This window comes from Branchiostoma belcheri, unplaced genomic scaffold (assembly GCF_001625305.1).
Source record: "Branchiostoma belcheri isolate BF01 breed outbred unplaced genomic scaffold, Haploidv18h27 scaffold2, whole genome shotgun sequence".
Classification (NCBI taxonomy): domain Eukaryota; kingdom Metazoa; phylum Chordata; class Leptocardii; order Amphioxiformes; family Branchiostomatidae; genus Branchiostoma; species Branchiostoma belcheri.
This window is the reverse complement of record NW_017803490.1, coordinates 2,266,786-2,286,489: the sequence shown is the minus strand read 5'-3', so window position 1 is coordinate 2,286,489 and position 19,704 is coordinate 2,266,786. Positions and strand designations below refer to the sequence as shown.

The 19,704-nt window shown below is 41.4% G+C and overlaps 1 protein-coding gene across 2 annotated transcripts; it reads right to left on the bottom strand.

Annotated features, from left to right (window-relative positions):
• Nucleotides 1-2,781: 2,781 nt before the first annotated feature.
• Nucleotides 2,782-15,453, bottom strand: LOC109468989. 2 transcript variants are annotated; one of them, XM_019767373.1, is made up of 11 exons: nucleotides 15,277-15,453; nucleotides 13,038-13,229; nucleotides 9,534-9,659; nucleotides 8,030-8,347; nucleotides 7,611-7,655; nucleotides 7,116-7,187; nucleotides 5,717-5,914; nucleotides 5,469-5,561; nucleotides 5,037-5,219; nucleotides 4,390-4,454; nucleotides 2,782-3,904 (listed from the first exon to the last, which is right to left on the bottom strand). In XM_019767373.1, exons 1-11 carry the CDS (start codon nucleotides 15,341-15,343, stop codon nucleotides 3,737-3,739), a joined length of 1,527 nt encoding a protein of 508 aa, XP_019622932.1. In that variant the 5' UTR covers nucleotides 15,344-15,453; the 3' UTR covers nucleotides 2,782-3,736. The 2 variants fall into 2 exon arrangements, with proteins under 2 accessions (XP_019622932.1, XP_019622934.1); XM_019767375.1 differs by lacking the exon at nucleotides 7,116-7,187.
• Nucleotides 15,454-19,704: the final 4,251 nt, after the last annotated feature.

Here is a 19,704-nt window from a genome sequence, read left to right as displayed (position 1 = left end):
TGGCTTGGGCGCGAGACAGAAGACAATCAGAGTTAGGCCAAAGCACGTAAATTTTATGGATGACATCCTCTGCAGACACCAAATCTAATGCGAGCGGGCGAAAAAAAACAAGGCGGGCGGAAAAAAACAAGGTTCCCGCATTTTCAAATTTTGGCTCAATCATTGTATTTTTTAAATGGCTTTGATTCAGTGAAAACTTCACACATACACAGCCAGCATCACATATCACTGCATCAAAGTGAAAAACAAAACATTAAATCAGAGCCTTTTCTTGTTTCCTCTCTTCATAGTCATCTGCCATCCACGTTCCGGCATGGCAACAGACATCTTTGCCCATTTTCGGCATGTTGACCACCGTCAGAAGGCAACAAAATTTCTTGTATTTTTTCCAAAATCAGGCGAAAATTGCTGATGTCATCCATAAAAATTACTTGCTGTGGCCTTAAGGAGGAGAAGGAGAATTGTAAACTTTAGGGTGAAGCCTGTGAGGCACAGGTGCAGACGGTCGCGACTGCTAGCCACTAATCTAAACAAACCTGGATGTTATAAGAGACGCGTAAGATACACAAATCTACTGATCTGTTCCCGCCTTTTTACCTTCATTCCAAACAGTTAAAGAGCTTTGCTCAACCGGCCGCTTCAAGAGCCTGGCTACGTCACGCTTCCAGCAGCTCTTCCACTGGTAAGGCCACAGCAAGTAATTTTTATGGATGACATTAGCGCGCGCATTGATTTTCGCCTGATTTTGGGGACAAAAAAGAAATTTTGTTGCCCTTTGACACCGGTCAACATGCGAAAATGGGTAAAATGGCATGTCTTGCCATGCCGGAACATGTATGGCAGATAAACATAAAGAGGGTAGACAAGACAAGGCTCTGGTGTATTGTTTTGTCAAAGGTATTTTAGTGACAAATGGATGTTGTAACAGTTAGTGGTAAACTTAGCACAATATAGGTATCATTTCTTGTTTAACAAGATTTATGATGTCTAAAATTTGAAAATGTAGGAATCTTTTTTTTGGGGGGCCCGCCTTTTTTTTCGCCCTGTCACATAAGATTTAGAGTCTGCAGAGGATGTCCTCCACAAAATGTACTTGCTGTGGCCTACGGTCTATTGTATCCAGACCCTATCCAGTATCTATCTAATAATAATTCTAAGCGTGAATGGGATAGGGTTAGGATCAGGCACGGTTTTGGATATTCTCCGCGTAATTATTAAGAACGTAGATTAAATATTTGTCTCATGCACGATTCTGGATACGCGTGGACTATCCAGAACCGTGCCTGAGAACAAACAAAGTGACGACTGAAATATCAACAAGCATCTATGTAAGTACTCCTGCTGCCTTGCTTGACTGCCTAGTGTATAAACAATTGCTGTATCAAAGTACTCAGTGTTGAGAAAGAATGCCGCCAATGTGTATATTGTATGTCCCGGTTTGTTTCCTTTAAAAACATCCACATGCAGCCTTGATAATTCTATTTACGTAGTGCAGGATCTAGAAATAATGTTTTAGATGTGCTCATGAAGTTTAGACATCCAGGCAATGAGCGGATTCGCTTGTTCATTTTTTTCTGATTTGAAAAAAAAATATTCCTGATCTGAATCAACTCAAAATGCTCATATTTTGCCCCCAACAGTTGAGTCCTTTTCTTCCTAGTTCCTACAATTTTTCCATCTATCAATGCAGTGGTTTGATTGAAAGTTCAAAATTCATTGTTTAAGTAATAATCCACCATTTTGTGTTGACTTAAAGTCTCCTATCATTGCATTTGGAGCTATAATAGGGTGTCTAGACCTATTTTTTCGCCCTGTCGCTTCATATCTTTTGTGAAAAAATCCAGAACCAACAAATTAAATTGGTATGGCCTAACAGTTACTCGTTCAAGCAACTGGATAGATTTTGACAACGGCCAGACGTTTCATGTAGCATCCACTACCTTTCGTCAGCCACCAGTCACTGACGAAAGGTAGTGGATGCTACCTGAAACGTCTGACCGTTTTCAAAATCTATATCCAGCTGCTTGAGTGACTGTTACCTTTGTAATGTTTTACATACTTTCTCCCATATTTGTTTGCTACCTCTGTGGCACTTCGCTAGTTAGCTTGTTGTTAAGAATTCGTGATCAAACAGACAGACCATACCTCAAGGCCCTGCCGACATGTTTAATGTTTTAACTTACGTATTCTAAACATTGACCTTTCAAACAAGTCTAAGCTTGCTGGTGTGTTGATACAAGGGGGTAGTTCATTAAGCTTAGAGCTAGGTAGGAAATCTGACACCTTCTAATTGCATTACTGTTTTTGATTTAGAAAAGTTGTTTATGTCTTAAGAAATTATACAAAGGTACATACTGGGATCTTATAAATCTGAGAATATGCCAATCAGAAAAATTGATTATTTTTGTAAAGAGCATTGCAACCAAATGCACTTAGCTGCTTCTAAATTGGCATTTGTTGCTATATCAAATTCGCTAATTCGCTTTTGTTTTTGGATCAAAAGCTATATTGACATGTACTTCATTGTCTTGTACACTGTTGATAAATTTACAAATACAGAATATGCTCATCATTCATACAATGAACCAGTTTATAATAATTCATCTTTGCAACCAAATTATGCTTGTGTCTACTCTTTTTATGTGAATGCTCAGATGCGAAAAAAAATCTTTCCATTCCGGCACTTGGTTAAAGATTACCAACAGTAGCATGAGAAAAATGATCACAACAAAGAAAGTTACGAAAGCATGAAGCATTTATTGGTGAAAGTTAATTAACGAGGTACAGTGGATGAAATGCGGCCTTCGGCCTTTTTCGTGCGTGCATATCTCAAGGATAATAACACTGTCAACGTGGCAACTCTTTTAGGCATCGAAATCATATCATTTAATAGCTCTAACATTTAACAACAGCGCACCTAGGGCACCTAAAACCACCAAGCAGTAAAGCAAATGAGTCGATCAGAAAAGCGAATCTCACCACTTCAAAGGGAAAACGTGCTCAATTTAAAACAATTAAAGCTATAATGCCTACTTCCGAATACAAGTAATGTTAACATCAACTGTAGTTGTACAACTTCATTTGTGTGATATGTATCTTTAAAAGTTAATTTACCTGTAAACTGTTTTGCCTGAGATGTTGAAGCACCATTATGAGATCAAACTTGATACATCTTACCTACTTAATACTTTAAAATCCAAACCACATCAAAACGATTGCCCTATTGGCATCGAAAGTTCATTCACGGATGACGATACAATCTTGATCAGTATATTGGTTTATCAAATACAGCACCAACTTCAAACACCTATTCTTAAATTCATCCTTTGGTGTTAAAAACCCTGTATAAGTAAGCACCTTGTTGTGCAAAAGTGCACAAGAGAGAAACGATCTTACCATCTAACTTATGTAGCACCTTTTGGACAAACTCTAGATCTCCTTTTGATATCTTTTCTATTTGGTCTTTGTTGACAATATGGTACCTTACATGCAGGCCGTGAGTAGAAGCTGTGTTTTCGAGCTTTGCTTACATCCACATTAACATACACTTGCTTTTCCATTTCTTTCCAACAAAACGACATTCTCGTCTTAAAACTACATACAGGTGGTATCTATTTCTTCGCGTTTTGATCACTCTTCTTCCGCCATCTTGTCTAGTTCAAAGGTCAAAAGCCACAGCCTCGTTTTGGTTTGCAAATCAACGACCTCCATGCGGCATCACGTGATGCTGAGGTGTTTACTTGGGCATGCGGAAGGTCATGACGGGTTTCTTCTGCTGCACGACCTGCACCGCGACCAGCTGCTGCGCCGGCCGGCAGGCGTCGGCTGTCCCCGAGGTGGCGAAGCCTTCGTAGCCTTCGATGCACTTCTCACACTGGTCACCCTCGGTGTTGTGCTGGCAGTCCTGAAAATTAAAAAAAAAATCCGAGATTAGAAAACAAATCAACAGAGACACAAGCATCCTGCCTATAACTCTCCATGCGGAGGTTGTGGAGGAATGATCGTTAGCTTTTTATATATGGCCGTATTTTGTCGCTACCCTCACCAACGTCGGTGACCGGCGACCTTCTCTGGCTAATGGATACTGTTTTCGTTGCCACCGAAAGGGATCTGCTTGGAGATTATCTGCCTATTACCTATTGATATGTACTCATCAGGCTAGTACCTGGCCCTTGCTCCTCTCCGTAGGGTACCTCCAAATACCACGGTCCCTTTAGCTAGCCGAAAGTTCTGCCTGTAAACCTAATCTTGTATCTCTTTTATATCTTTTGAAGCGCGTTAGTCACTGTCAATATACACTATTTTCTTTTAAAGGGGCCAATTAAGACGTTAGCTACCAAAATGTTAGTCATCATAACCTCGAAGATATTCCGAGATGTTCATACTTACTGCGCAGATTCCGTCATCGGCGCACACTGTGGAGTGGTTGTGGCAGAAGCAGGTGATGCGTCTCTCTGTAGAAAAGACAAAACAAGTCAACTTTCCAATTGTTGTTACGATATATACTACTATTACTTCTACTACTACTACTACTACTACTACTACTACTACTACTACGACTACTACTACTACTGCTGCTGCTGCTACCACTACTACTACTAGTACTACTACTTCTACTACTACTACTACCACTACTGCTGCTGCTGCTGCTACTACTACTACTACTACCACTATTACTACTTCTACTACTTCTACTACTACTACTACTACTACTGCTACCTCTGCTACCTCTGCTGCTGCAGCTGCTAGTCTACTAGACCACTACCACTTCTACTACTACTACTACTACTACTACTACTACTACTACTACTTCTACTAGTAGTACATTTGTACTACCACTGCTACTACTACTACTAGTACTACCTTTACTACTACAACAATTATTGGATATGGAAAGAGTAGGGAAGTGGAAGATTAGCCAGAGTCTTACCAGGTGGAGCCTGCATGACAGATGTACTAACTCTCAGCTCTTCTAGATGCATTTATTTCTTGCGATATACAAAGTTTGCGAAGTGAAAGATTAGTCAGAGCCTTACCCGGCGGAGCCTGGCAGATGTAGTGGCGGTCGCGGCAGCAGGACTCGTCGTTCCAGCGGAAGTAGCCGCCGCCGTTGGGGAACATCTCCACACAGTCCTCGTCCTTGCCCTGGTCGTTAGGCTCGCCCGGAGCCCACTTCATGAACTTGCCCAGCGGGGTGGAGTCAGAGTACATGAACTGGTCTGTTCATCGGGGTAAAAATTTAAAAAAGAGCTGGTGTAAGGTTGATGTATCAAGATCAGATCCATTTTACCAAATGACATCTACGTTGAGGTCAATGCCATTTAGTTTTACACCTTCTATAATCTATGACTTGTACAATGATGATGATGACCAAAACAACTCTATTAGAAGCAGTAAATTTGTAGACGTCATTCAATTCTGTTTGCTAGCTTTACAAGCAGTAAAGTATGATGAAGTGAAAGACGTACTCTCAGTGGCCCTGTCCTCCAGTCCGATCCAGTGGTTCTCTCCTGGGTTCACCACATTCAGGTACTCAGACAGGAACATGTGCTGGTTCTCATCTGGAAAAAATAGGCGCATTCTGTGAGCAGAATCTTCTGACATTCGAGATCTGAGATAAAAGTTTTGGTTGAGACCTTGATCATACTGCTGATGGTAGCCATGGTTAATCTAAGGGCAAAATTGTAAGAGTTTTGGTTATTTAAGAGAAACCTACTGTTGATGCTCGCCAGGGTGGCTCCCAGTTCGCTACACTCGGTCTCAGCCGTGGTGTAGTTCACGGGAGCGCTGGAGAAGGAGTAGCAGATCCGGTCGTGTCGGATGAATCCCTGCGGGCAGATCAGGTTGACGACTGGCGGGAGAACCACGACGTTCTGCGGGGCCTGCACCATGACGGGCTGGGCCTTCATCGGGGCTGCGGGGAGATCAGAGAGACTCAGATACAGGTTGTGGTACGTCAGTCCGGTCGCTGCTGTCTGTTTCTTCTTTCTTTTTGGTCAGTTTTCTGTTGTTCTAATTTCAATTAATATTCTAGTGCATTTTTCCAGTCAGATACAGGTTGTGGTACTCCAGTTCGGTCTGTTTGCTGCTCTGGGACTCTTTTTTTGGTCAGTTTTCTGTTTTTCTAATTTAAATGAATATTCATATGAAAGTGCATTGTTTGACGACCAGAAATTTCATGAAGTTGCATGAAAACTAAGTTTCAAGTATGTTTATACAGTATAGATCATCTTTAACCAGTCACCTCTTATCACCTCCATGAAATGTCATGGAGGTTTTGTTTTTAGCGATTGTCATTCTGTCTGCATCTCTATTGGTCAACAAGATAACTGTCTGCTTTTGCTTGAAACATGTTATTTCTTGCTTGCTTATTGTCCTGTCGTTTGTCAATTTGTACTTCGCATTTTTTCACAATCACGGTTTACGTGCTAGTTGGCTTCACCAAATGTTGATAAGTCAATTTGTGTGGAGACAACCATTTTCGCAGTTCTTAATCAGTCACATTAGGTTTGCCATTCCAAGTCATTCTTGCATGCTGCAGTTAAAGATTGATAGACCTTGTCCTTCATGTGATCATCTATGACTTTGTTTTAAACTAGACTGTTACGAATACCTAGTGTCCTCTAAAAATGTCCAATGTACCGGTATGTAAGTAGATTCGAAATTAGAGTAGAGTTGCCATGCCTTAAAAAACATGCATACGCATAGCAGCTTCAATGGTGTAAGATTAAGCATTGAAAAGAATGAGCTTGAAAATTCTTTGTTAAATAATGCGCGCGAACCTGCAAAGATTTATAGTCAAAGAAGATTGATATCATTCCAGTTAGATTTGATTCTGATTAATACAGCGTCATTGTTCACTGCAAATATTACAATTAATAAATTTATATTTAACATCCATGGTTTGCATACAGCGGTGGATATGCATGTTAGCTGATGCCTGCTCACAGTGCAGCGCAGCACTTCAAAACAATGTAGGACCCATCAAGATGTTTGGTAGTAGCGGTGGAGGTTGAAGTTGTGATTGCCTTGCAATGGAAAGAATTGCGTTCATTGCATTAGGCGCTGTACACGTTAAGGAGCGCCTGAGCCCGGCGCTATCGGGCAAACCTCACCTGCCGGGCGGGGCAAGTACACGGTCTGCCCCGGCTGAGGCTTGCCGTCTTGCCCTTTTTGTTGTTGACTCGCTACAAGGAACGCATTGGATTCAATCGTTAGACTTAATTCTGATCGAAGCATTTGTACAATACGGTATGAAACTATGGTTAAGGTTCTAGATAGCATTCCTAAACAAACTATATGTTAGGGTTCTAGATAGCATGCCTAAAGAAACTCAGTTACGGTGCTATGTCTAAATAGCATGCATAAAGAATCTGTAGGTTAGGGTTCTAAATAGCATGCCTAAACAAACTATGGGTTTGGGTTCTAAATAGCATGCCTAAACAAACTATGGGTTTGGGTTCTAAATAGCATGCCTAAACAAACTATGGGTTAGGGTTCTGAATAGCATGCCTAAACAACATCTATAGTACTACAACACTACTCCAGACAAGCAATCATACCAGTACTAGCTACAACAGATTAAAACACTACATCAGATATGTACTTACCGCCCATCATCACGTACTGTGGCTGCTGCTGCTGTGCAAGCACAACTGAAAAGACAGAACAAATTACAATGTTAAACATCATACCAATGTCAATGTGGTTCATTTAGAGGAGAATTTGCCCGCAAAAATGTTACTGATATGCCCTAGAGCATATTTACTAGCTGTAGGATCCAGACTCATATAAACCAATCAACTAAATAAGGACTGCTACAGATGCTTCTATCTTCCAACAAGTTTCGGATTGGAACTCACTACCACATGTACTCAAACCCTTGAACCGGCTAGGCTCATGAAGGAGGTCTCCCAACACTGAGGAACCGGCAATACACTGTGCTGCAGTAGCCATTGCCTGTGCGCTAAGTGTTACTAGTAACTAGTAGCCAGCCAGAACCAGGCTCCAATAATGCCGGATGCCTTACCTGGAGCAGGCTCAGCACCGCCCTCATCAGGTGCTCCCTCGGGAGCGGGGAAGTCTCCAGCCGGCTCGGACACGCCAGACAGCCCCCTCTCGAAGTAGCTCCACCCGGAGAAGGGCTGGAACTCTCCCTTCACCATGTTCTTGTTGCGGGCGGAGAGATGACACTGCCCGTCCATGCTGTGGTCGAACGACCGGCAGAAGAAGGTTGTGGACTCGATGCACAGCTGGGCGCACTGTTCGGCGTTCACGTTGGCGAAGGAGGCATCGTTGTAGCCCTGGATGGCCATTCCGATTTCCTGGCCGAAGCCGGTCAAGGCCGCTAGAAACAAAGAAAGAAAAGACGTAAAACTTAAGGTCTTAAACTCATCTATCTGATTATTTGAATCGCAGTGATGAAATGATCTGCTCGTGTCACTGTTGCTTGGAATCGTTGACAATCTCAAGATCTTGTTTAAGTTTCAGCAAATTTTGTTTGCTGCATCTCCAACAATACGTTTGCTATCAAAACCCCCTGGTCAAGACAATAACCAAAGTCTCTTGCTGAAACATTTGTACACATTGTCTTACGTGGGTTCTATGATTGGCTACCAACAGACCAATTGCAGATCAAAAGATGGCAATATTTCTCCATCAATCCAACCATACCATACCATACCATACCATACCATACCATACCATACCATATCATACCATACCATACCATACCATACCATACCATACCATACCATACCATACCATACCATACCATACCATATACAATGTAAGACTAACTACATATAATACCAGTGATGTTAGACGCGGTTAAAGCACTTCAAGCTCAGCATACTTACACTCAACGGGAATGACAACCATAGCGGGTTGGTCATGATTGGGAAAGTAAGGTTCGAGGTGCTCTTCCTTGGCAGCAGAGGGCTCGTCACCATTGCCTTATATAAAGAATGAAAGCCGAGGGGGAAACACACAAGCGTTAAGGTATCCTGGTTAGAACTTAAGGGGTAAGGGGGTAAGAGATTTTGTCCTAAGCCCACCGTACATAACGATTTACATGTAAGTTGCTGTCAGCAAAGCCAAGGGAACAGGACACACACGTTATATAGTCTGTTATTTGTATGTAGACTGTAGCAGTTCATTGATAGTAACATTGATCATTGAAAGCTTACAATACCTGCATTGGTATGTATATTATGTTAATTTGAGATCCAGTGGAGCAAAAAAAGTTACAGAACTCAGAACACAACTGTTACAAATGATTCAACACACACGAGGAAAGGTTATTCATAATCAAGTGTAGTTGACATGCACTGTAAAACAATCCATCTTTTTAAACACGCCTTAAAGTTTGCCTAAAGGTTCCGTGTATTCCTACCTTTACGCATGCTATAAGGTGTGCTTAAAGATAGATTTTTGTGCAGTGAGGGTTGTTACTTTGAACAAACACACGCGGAAGGGTGGTTTTGCGGGACAGGGAACAAGAAAAAGAATGACGGATGGAGAAGGGGATTTACCGGGTTTGGGGGCGACCATCATCACGGTCCGTGGCTGGAGCTGCTGCTCGGCCTTCTGCTGTTGGGGGGCGATCACCACCTGTGGGGCCTGCTGCTGCCTCACTGCGTACACCGGCACCTTTTGGGCTGGGAAAAAAATATCAAACATATCTTAGATTAAAGAGTGAAAGAGGCTGTACACATCAGGCTGTACAACCTGTGTATTGATCTGTTGTCATTGCCAATAAAGAAAGAGTTTCCTCCCCATCCTTCAACCGCGACCAAGGCCGCCACAGACTACTTCCCGTATACAACACCCTCGATAAGTCACATGACCAATGTTGACCTTTAACCTGTTGGTCATGTGACTACCTTGTCAGTAGCTGCAGAAAGATGGCGGATGCCGTCTGAAAGTTTCTTGTTTCACGTATTTCAGTTTAGATCCTTCTTCGCACTATAGTTTAGATTGTTATAAAATGATAATATCTTGTCTATTTTAAACATTTCTTACTATAAGTTATCTAATCGTACCATTCTATCCCTTATTTGATAGACCAACTATTGCTTCAACCTGCATATAGAATACAGGGGAAACTGAAGCAGAGGCAAATCAGTAAGATAGACAAGGTAGCCACCACATAACCCACCAGAATTATGTTCTACAGTTTGAGAAACACTTTGGCGTCCTGGGTGGTATGTTAGAGTAAAGGTTAAGCAAAGGGAAAAGCCGCAACTATCTGACACCTGGACAGAGAAAGGTTAGGCCTTTGTAGCAGGATTTGCTTTGTTTAGAAAGCGGTGAACAACTGTTTATGCTTGTATTGTTAGCGAGACAATGGGCAATGTCTCATCTGGACAGGTGGCGGAAACACCTGTAGCCTTATTGACACTTAAGATTTGCGGGTTTAACCAGAAAGAATGTCTAAGTCAAACCAAGAAACCACAACGTGAGTCTAGGATTTCCTCGACAAAGTCAGACTTTGTTTTTGTATTTAGGGAAATGTTTAAGTTGTTACATAACTTCTAAAGTCAAGCTATGCTACTCTCAATGTATATGTTTAGGTTTTGCCTGTTTTTGACGACTTTTTGTGAGTTTTTGTAGGGCTTTGTTTCTGTACTGGTATCTTCGGGTGGCAATTTGATACTGTTTTGCAGCCACAGAAAGATCTACTTGGGGATTAGAGCTTCATCAGTACAAAATTAACTCTTAACTTACGTTTTGTGAAAAAAGTGTCATGCACCCTCAACATGTAATACTATTAATTAGACTTCGCTCGCTTCATTTTTCAAATAGATACAGTTAGAACCAATGGAGGTATTTGAACAAAGACCAAAGAACTGCAACCTTTTGACAGCCAAGCTGGGTCCCAAGACACTCACTTAAACTGAGACAAAAGGAAGAATGTCTGCTGTATTTTATTTTGACAGCTGCAGCACTCTGCCGGCCAATAATGGCAATACAGATTCAACAATGCAGAAAATGATATCGCAGGCCACTTAACAAGGTGAATGGTGGTCTCCTTAGTCTTGTTTGTGGTTGGACACTGATATCTAAGAAGCCTCAAAAAGAAAATCTTGAAGGAATCTTCAAGGTTCACCATTATACCGGTCTTTAAAAAAAACTCCTTCAGTGGTTCAATATTTTAGATATGCCCAGTGTGGTTTTAGCATCTGGCATTCTGGTGTCTATACATGTATGCTTATCTCAGCAAATCTCACAACTAATTAAGTTGCTTTTACATTTAAGAACTACAATGTGCGTTGAAGGCATCTTTAGTCTATTGTCAAGGCGACATCATGCACCTCTTACCCGTTGTGTGGATCTTACTGCAAATAGAAGATTGTTCTTTGAGTCTTGCAGCTTTCGTCCTTAAGAAAAGAGTTAGCCAAAATGGCAAGAATGATTTTTTTCAGCCATTGTCAAAAGGTAGTGGATGCTACCTGAAACTGACCCGCTTGAAAAACGTGTCTGGTCGTTTTCAAAATCTATCCAGTTGCTTGAGCAACTTTTACTTCTCTCAAAGATGATTTTCCACCATCACCACTAGAGGCAGCTGGTAGCAAATGTTCCCCCGAACCGGAGACATATGTTACACTTCCCAAGATCAGACCATGACCCTGGTCAGAAGGTTGTTATGTCAACGGAAGAACCAACGTAGAAGAAATTACTTCAGCCCAAACGTGGTAAAACAGACGAGATTGTGTCAACTTTGTCGCAGACGACACAACTGTTGCACCAGACTACATAAAAACAGTCCCCAACCCCTTGCCGAGACCTTGTAAACTTACAGGTCACTGGATTCCGGGGTTTATGAAACCACAAACACAGCATATCCACAGCTGTTGCCTATTCGTTCTTTAACCTGCGAACGAAAGATCTGAAGCTTCAAGGATTGCCGACAAGGATATCCATATAAGAGATCTGTAGCATCTTACAAGTAAGACAGTCTTTGCCGTTTCCTGTCTTTTCAGTCCCTTTTCAAAAGGGACAGGAACATGTGAGGCGTCTTGGGTGTTCTCAGTAGGATCTTGAGACTATTTTGTCATCTAAGGTGCAAACAGACCTCTTTGAAGTCAAACTAATTAAATCCCAGTCCTGCATACGCTACCTCTTTGTGTTTTCAACATCTGTGCTATCATTAGAACAGCATAAACCCGGGGTTTTCTATACTGAAGATGTTTAGTCAAAATAAGGCTTATAAGACGCTTAAGGACGTTCTTTCATGTCGATGTTGTATAAACCCATCACATCAAAAGTATGAAGGCGAAATGGTAAACAAACACTTTGTATCAGTATTAACAGTAAATTTGGGGCAAACAATGCCATCACAGTTTGGACGTCTAGACTTATATACTGGTGATATTGCTAAAGTCTGATGGTGGTCGGTAGGTTTGCAAAGGTCAGATTTGTAATACGATACTCTCCAAGAAAATGCGTAGACTTTGGCATATTTTTGACGAGTTTTTGGCGTTTTTCTAGGGCTTTCTTTTTTGTACTGGTACTTTTTGCCATTCTATTGATGGCCTCTTGGATACTGCTCTATCAACGATGTTGTCTGGACAATTTGATACTATCTTGCCAGTTTCTTATGATTACGTAGCAGCTACGAAAATATCTGCTTGAAGATGAGAAAAATATGCCACAATATGCTTGGTGCACTAGAACACAACAGGCAGACCTCGACATAGGATACTACTTGTACCACGTACTTTCTTAGACTTAGTCATACATCTAAATATAAAAGACATACCCTCGACACAAAAGGCAGAATAGAAGGGAAACTTGAGGAAAAGGCTTTTAATAGTTTCTCATAGGTATCTCATATCAGCCCCATCTTTAAAGTCTCTGACATAAAATCTGCAAAACCCGTAAGATTTTTGGCTAAAAGTTGAGTAAGAAAGCTAGCTCCATCACCTTCATCACCAGGCATTTACTTCAACAGAAACAGAAGAGGAAGGCACCAGTTCGAACCAAAGAAGTGGAGAGTATACTTTGAAAAGCAAGTTGAGTTGAGAAGAAATTACCTTGAGGTCCACAGTTAGCCTCGTCAGACGCATCTGCACAATTTTGAATGCCGTCACAACGCTGATTCTGCAGGATGCAGGCGGAATTGTCACTACAGGCGAGGTAGGTAGGCCAACTACACTGAATTTGCATGACAGCTTGCATCTGCTTCTTGGGCGCACGGCGAACGCGGGCCAGAATCCTTTCTTCCTCTGAGGAAAGAAATACACGCACGATTTGTGTCATCCAACTCGGGTGGTACGTAGAGAAGACCAGAAAGATGGAAGGGGAATGATCACCACGATTCCCAAGCGAAGAGAGCTCATATGAGCCCCACATTTGACAGGACAAGGAAAGGGTGGCTAGAACTGAAAGGGATTACTACATGGAGATCAGAGCCGATCTTCGAGGTAGAGAAGGCAATTGCTACAGAAAGAACAGTGTAAAGCACCTGCACAAGAGGCTGGCAACTTCAGACATAGCAAAGGCGTCAGAAGAAGAAGATGAGAATCCTAGTGCTTCGAGGAGACAGAGATTTTTTTCTAACTGGAATGTTGCGTTTTTTCTTTGCCATTTGATGAAGAGATCGTAGGTAGGTAGAGATCCACAACTAACTTAGGTAGTAGTTGTGGACTCATCTCATGAAGCTACAAAGACTTTCAGAAAAGCATCATTGTCTCAACCAGCTTCTTAACAACTTCTCGACGGTAAAGAACAATCCTTTGCTTCTTTGAATACTTGATGGCTAGAATTCGCAAGGACTACAAACTAACAAGACATTGCAGCGATAAGGTTTCCATGTCCTTGAGTCCATGATTGACAAGGAGCAGCGCCAGGTAAAAGCTTTTCAGAGCCATACAAAATGGGTCTTTTTGTAACTTCAAGTGCCATTATAGTTATCTAGATGAAATGATACCCATTGCAATTGTAAAGGCTCCCTTGTAATCAATTAGTGGTGTACAGTTACAAGACGTGGCAGCTGTCTTCACATTTCGGAGACTCTTAGATGCCAATCTCTGACACAGTTACTTAGCGTGTGTCGGTGAAGACTGTCTAAAAACAGGCGACTACTTAGCACAAGACTCAGATGACCTTGGCGATAAGGATCTAACTCCCAGCGTTTGTTTTCCTAAGGTCCAACACAACAGCTGACTCATAAAGGGATACAAACCACTACTGGGTCCCTTGCCAAAGTCCTGTGCATGATACCTAGACATGTCTAGCTGGCACGTGGAGGGTTTGGACAAATTCCAACATTGCTAAAATAGAACATGGATCATTGAACAGCTACCCTAGACAATGACTCAACAGTCTGGCTATCCCCTACATTACCGTACAGTATAGGTACACAAATTCCATCCTTATCACACCTTAAAGAATGTGTAAATGTTCCGTTTTTTTCTTTTACGTGAACCTTTACGCATGCTTTAAGATGTGCTTAAAAGAATGGGATTTGTGCAGATTTTTACTGAACTGTGGTGAATGTTCGACCTATCCGGGCACCTTTCAGAAAGTAGTAGGTGCGACTTTTCACTTACAAATAATAATTTGAGACAGTCATTCTCTTCAACTACAACTATAGTGATTTTGAAGACATGAAACACAGCCGATGCAAGTTCTCTAACAGTGCCTTTTTCTAGTGGTACGCGTAACAAAGTTTTCTTCTTTGTAATACAATCGATAACCGGTATAAGTCCGTAAATTACGACATGATTAAGTTGTTGACTAGAAGAGAGCTTAAATCGGCTGTAGGAGTTACATGTTCTTTTTGCTGACATTTTCAAGGGGAATTTTGTTTCAAGCCCAAAGTAATTCTGATTTGTCTTGCTTTGTGAAATTAATATTTCAAGGTATCCAATGCAATTTTTGGACGGTAAAGCAAAAAATATATTCTGGATGAGGAAATCTGTGTGATATTGACATTTACTGCCATTTCTTAGCACATTTTCATCATTTCATACTTCAGCGTTTGAAATAGCAAAAACAAGTTACATGAAGATTCCCATTATTTTTATACTACCACGAAAGAGCCAGAACCGGTCTTCGATACAACGAGCAATCAACCGTTACACCTCATTTTTGCCTCACAGATGTGAGTATGCTATCGGATAGGGTTAATCCAACATACTTCATCAAAGGAATGACCAGAAAAGTTACGTTGAAAATCTAGGTTTGAAAATCCTCCCAGAAATTGCATTGGATGCCTTTAAAAACTCTTAATTCCTGACAAACTTTGTCAAAGAAACGTCAAAGACTTACCCTCGCAGTAGGAGAAGTGCAGCGTGGCTACCGAAGCGACCAGGAGTAGAACTAATTTGGCGTTCATCTTGGAAGCGCAAAACTCTTCTCTCTCCGGGCAAAAAGACGAGTCCAGACGGCTGGTTCTAGGCAGGCAGTGCGGTTCGGCAAGGCGACCAGAACTGTGTGGGAGTACGGCCTCAGGGTCCCCGCATTTAACTCTCTCTCTCGCCAACCCTGCGCGTGCGCTGGAAACCCTACCACCAATCACTGCCCCTCCCTCCCAAACAATAGATTAAAAGTTCCTCAAGAAAGGGACCCCCAAAAAAGGTGTAAACTTGAAGGTGCGGGCCGCGCGACCTCGGCTTGAGAGGGTCAGAGCTTAGCCTAAACAGACCTGTCTCGAAATCTTAGACAGTTTGTGAATAAGATTGACCAGTGCTACCATATCCTCAAAGAAGTTAGTGTGAGGCTTTTAAACTGCCATTATGGATTTCTAACCACCTGTTGTGGATAAAGAACAAGTACATTGTATGTACGATATAGAACAAACCGCTGTGTGTAGTACATGTGTGTTTGCTTTCTTTAACCAGACCGCAAGACAGGTATGTTACTGTGGTTTAGTGAGAAAAATGCTTCTAGTCGAACCCAAAAGTTCACCTATACATTGTCCACGTAGTCACAATACGTACTCTATTCAGTCTTCTTTCTCTTGTAAGTACCCAAACACTTGTTACGTGTGAGGTGGCATTTACTTTGGTGAGTCTTTCTACACCCGTGCTGCACATATTGCGACTGTGGTTGACTTGAAAGATTCTTTTTGTGGTCCCCAACAAAATAGGGCAGCTATTGCAACTACTATTGTATCACCCAGATAGAACAATCTCTTCGTTGGAAAAGATGGATTTTGTGAGCAATGCCTTGCCCTCTTCTTGTACTATTTGAACACAAAAGGATAAGCACTTAATTTGTTGCACCTCTAGTCTAAGTACCATAAACATTACACAAAGGGAAAAGAAACTTGCCGGAAAATTGATTAAATCGAGAACAAAGTCTTAGAGGCATGAGGGCAGGTTTATGTTTCACGTACTCCAAATAGTAAACTCAGAGGAAACCCAACCGGCATAAAGCTATAAAAGGCGTGGATCTAGTTTGTTAGTTCAGTGGTCCGTTTTTAGGATCACTTAAGGTTACCAAACTGGGCTCATCCGTCTCTCTTAAGGGCTCCTGTCGGGGAGCAAATGGAAAGGTAGAATGGCTGTCAGAAACAGCAGGTGTTGCCTAGATTGATGGTAAACAGACGCGAACATCAAGGAGACTCCGTGCGGTTTTACACGCAAACCGTGCCACCCATATCGGGGTATTCTATCTCAGGTGTAGACATGTCTTTTGTCTGGAAAAATTCCTATCCTTGCTCGAACAGTTCGAGCAAAGTGTTTCCCTTGATCGATGCTGACAGGATGATAATTGCACTTTTCAACAGGTTCGCTTTTGATAATATTTGATACGGTGTATTTTCACATTATAATTACCGTGTTCGTTTGAAAAACTGTACATGTATCCGATTTGGTCATTCAGGATTTGGACAAAGGTTTCCGTGCGTTAGAAACATTACCTCTCAACTTCAAAGAAACTCTGATGTTTAGAAGATCGTTTCTCCAAAGTAATTTCTGTAGAATCTATCTGACGAAAGCTAAATGGGGGACAATACGGAAATCTTCTTAAAGACCTACTAAATGATGATGAGGCACAGGTGGTCAAGCAACACTTCACCTTTCTTGTAAGATACAACTCTTAATGCTACATTTGCAGGACGTTTGCTCTTGTAAAAAGGCTTAATCATACTACAGCTGTTGTGAGCAGTTAAAAAGACTTGTAACAACAAGAGAAACGTTGAAACTTAGGTAAGGCATTGGTTCATTTGTAGCCATTTGTATCAGACAGGAGACATTATCCCAGTATACTCAAAGCAGCTAAGCTCTTGAATAGAAAAGAATTGACGACCTTCTCTACAAAAATGGTACTCTGTTGCATTGTCTATTGTGATTGGATACAAGGTATGGACATAAGGCCCTTCCAATAAAGTTGAGTGAAGTTTCAAATATCTTTAAGTGTGCATCAAAGTCAACATCATCATCATCATCATCATGACCAACAATGATGCTGGTCATGATGATGATGATGATGATGTTGACTTTGATCATCATCATCATCATGACCAACAATGATGTTAGTCATGATGATGATGATGATGATGATGTTGACTTTGATCATCATCATCATCATGACCAACAATGATGTTAGTCATGATGATGATGATGATGTTGACTTTGATCATCATCGTCATGACCAACAATGATGCTGGTCATGATGATGATGATGATGTTGACTATGATCATCATCATCATCATGACCAACAATGATGCTGGTCATGATGATGATGATGATGATGATGATGACTTTGATCATCATCATCATCATGACCAACATAATTGTTGGTCATGATGATGATGATCGCCTATAGCGATATAACTTCGTCTATTGTATATGATTTAGACTACAAATACATCTAGGCATTGAATATTGATGTAGACATTGTAGTTGTCTTTAGTTAGAGACTACACTTTATTTAGATACCTCTACCCTTGCCTTGCACCTTTCTCCTTACGACGTTCTGGTCGGGTCAAGGCCATACAACCAGTAGTACCGACAAATAAGGACATGCTAAAACCCTCAAAAGCAAAGTAAACTAATAGACCGGGAAACCAAGGTGAATGCAGCTGAAAATAACCCAACTGTCAGTGTTAGTTCAGTCAGGTGAGACACTAACGATTAAGGGTAGTTCATCATCATGACGGGTCGGTCTCGCTTCATGGTGGGTCCGTCCACATGCCCATAGCCAGGGGGTGTGGGGTGGTGATTTCGGGGGTACAGAACAACCCCCCACAAGGCTCAAAGGTCCACTTTTTATCTAAAGGTCCAAAAGTTTTATTCTAAAGATGGACTGATTTGTATCCACAGGCGGGGTTGGGATCCTAGAGAAACTGATCACTTTGTCATCGAAACTGAACAAAAAAGTAAAAAAAGGTTAATTTTTTGGTCCCTCAGACAGTGGGAAGCATCCCCCCAAGCAAAGTCCTGCCTACGGGTATGGTCTATAGTTCATCTGGCAATTTGTAGACGGTGCAGATAAGAATCTAGTATACCACGTGCCCAGGAAGCTTTTAAACGGACTCTGTAACACGGTAATGCTTTAGGTATGGCGCTCTGCACGGGCGAGGGCTTTTGGTGATGACAGACCATTTAGGGTGGATGGTGAAGTTTTAGACTTCTTTGTTTGGGAATAAATGGTGGAAAGTAACGGTACAGAAAAAAACACCAGAATGTTTTATATATAATTTTTACAGGCTCCATTTTCTTTTTATGCTTGGTTTCAACAGTACGAAGTTTAAACTATTCCAAATTGACTGAGACTATATTGAAAGTCAAACGTTTTTAGGAACGTTGAGATTGCATCGTAACCTTGAGATACCAATCTACATGTACTAGAGTGGTCAGGGAGTTTTTAACGAGCTCTGTGGCACAGAGAACTATTTGAAAGCTTTCGGTGACGAAAGGCAATTTAGAGTAGATGACAAGGGGCGATTGTGAAGTTTTGGGGTTCTGTGTTCATAGAATTAATGATTAAAAGTAAGAAAAAAAACGTTTACATGGATATTATGTTCGTGCATTAGAAATTATGTCATTATTTCTGGTTTTTGGACGACATGCATCCTGAATGGTTCAAATTGACTAAGGCATTTTTGGAAGTCAAAACCTGTTAATGACGTACATTGTAAGGATTTCAGTATAACGATAAGGATCTAGACACGTGCACAGGAAGCTTTTAAACGGGCCTTTTAGAGCCAGTGAAACCTCAAAACGTCTCTGTAAAAGATTCAGTGATGACAGACAATGTAGGGTGAACAACCAGGCACTTTAGTATTAGGCGCATGCTTTTGGCTTCTGCATGTGCTTAGTACAAACGTTAGATATGCGTTCTATACGGTAAAAAAGTAGTTTGGAAATTAACTTATGTCCGTGTCACACATTAAAAACCTTCCCCGGACCACTAATCAACTATTACTTTTATTCGGGAGCAGACTGACCAGATTTAGGCCACGCCTTTCGATACGAATTGAATTAAATTTGATTTAAATCTGAGTCACATTTGACTGCCAACCACACCCTGACCACTGCCGAACTTTTCCCAACCACAAGCCAACCAGTCCCCAACCACGACCCAACCTTTCGTTCACTCTAAAATATTTTGAAGCCAACCTTGCTCCAGACTTACTCCTAACCATGGTTGAGGGAGTTTGGCAGTGTTCTTGAGGCCATACTCGGCTGTCTATGACAGTGGCTAAAGAAAGTCGAAAACCTATTTTAGGCATTACGAGGATTTCTTTT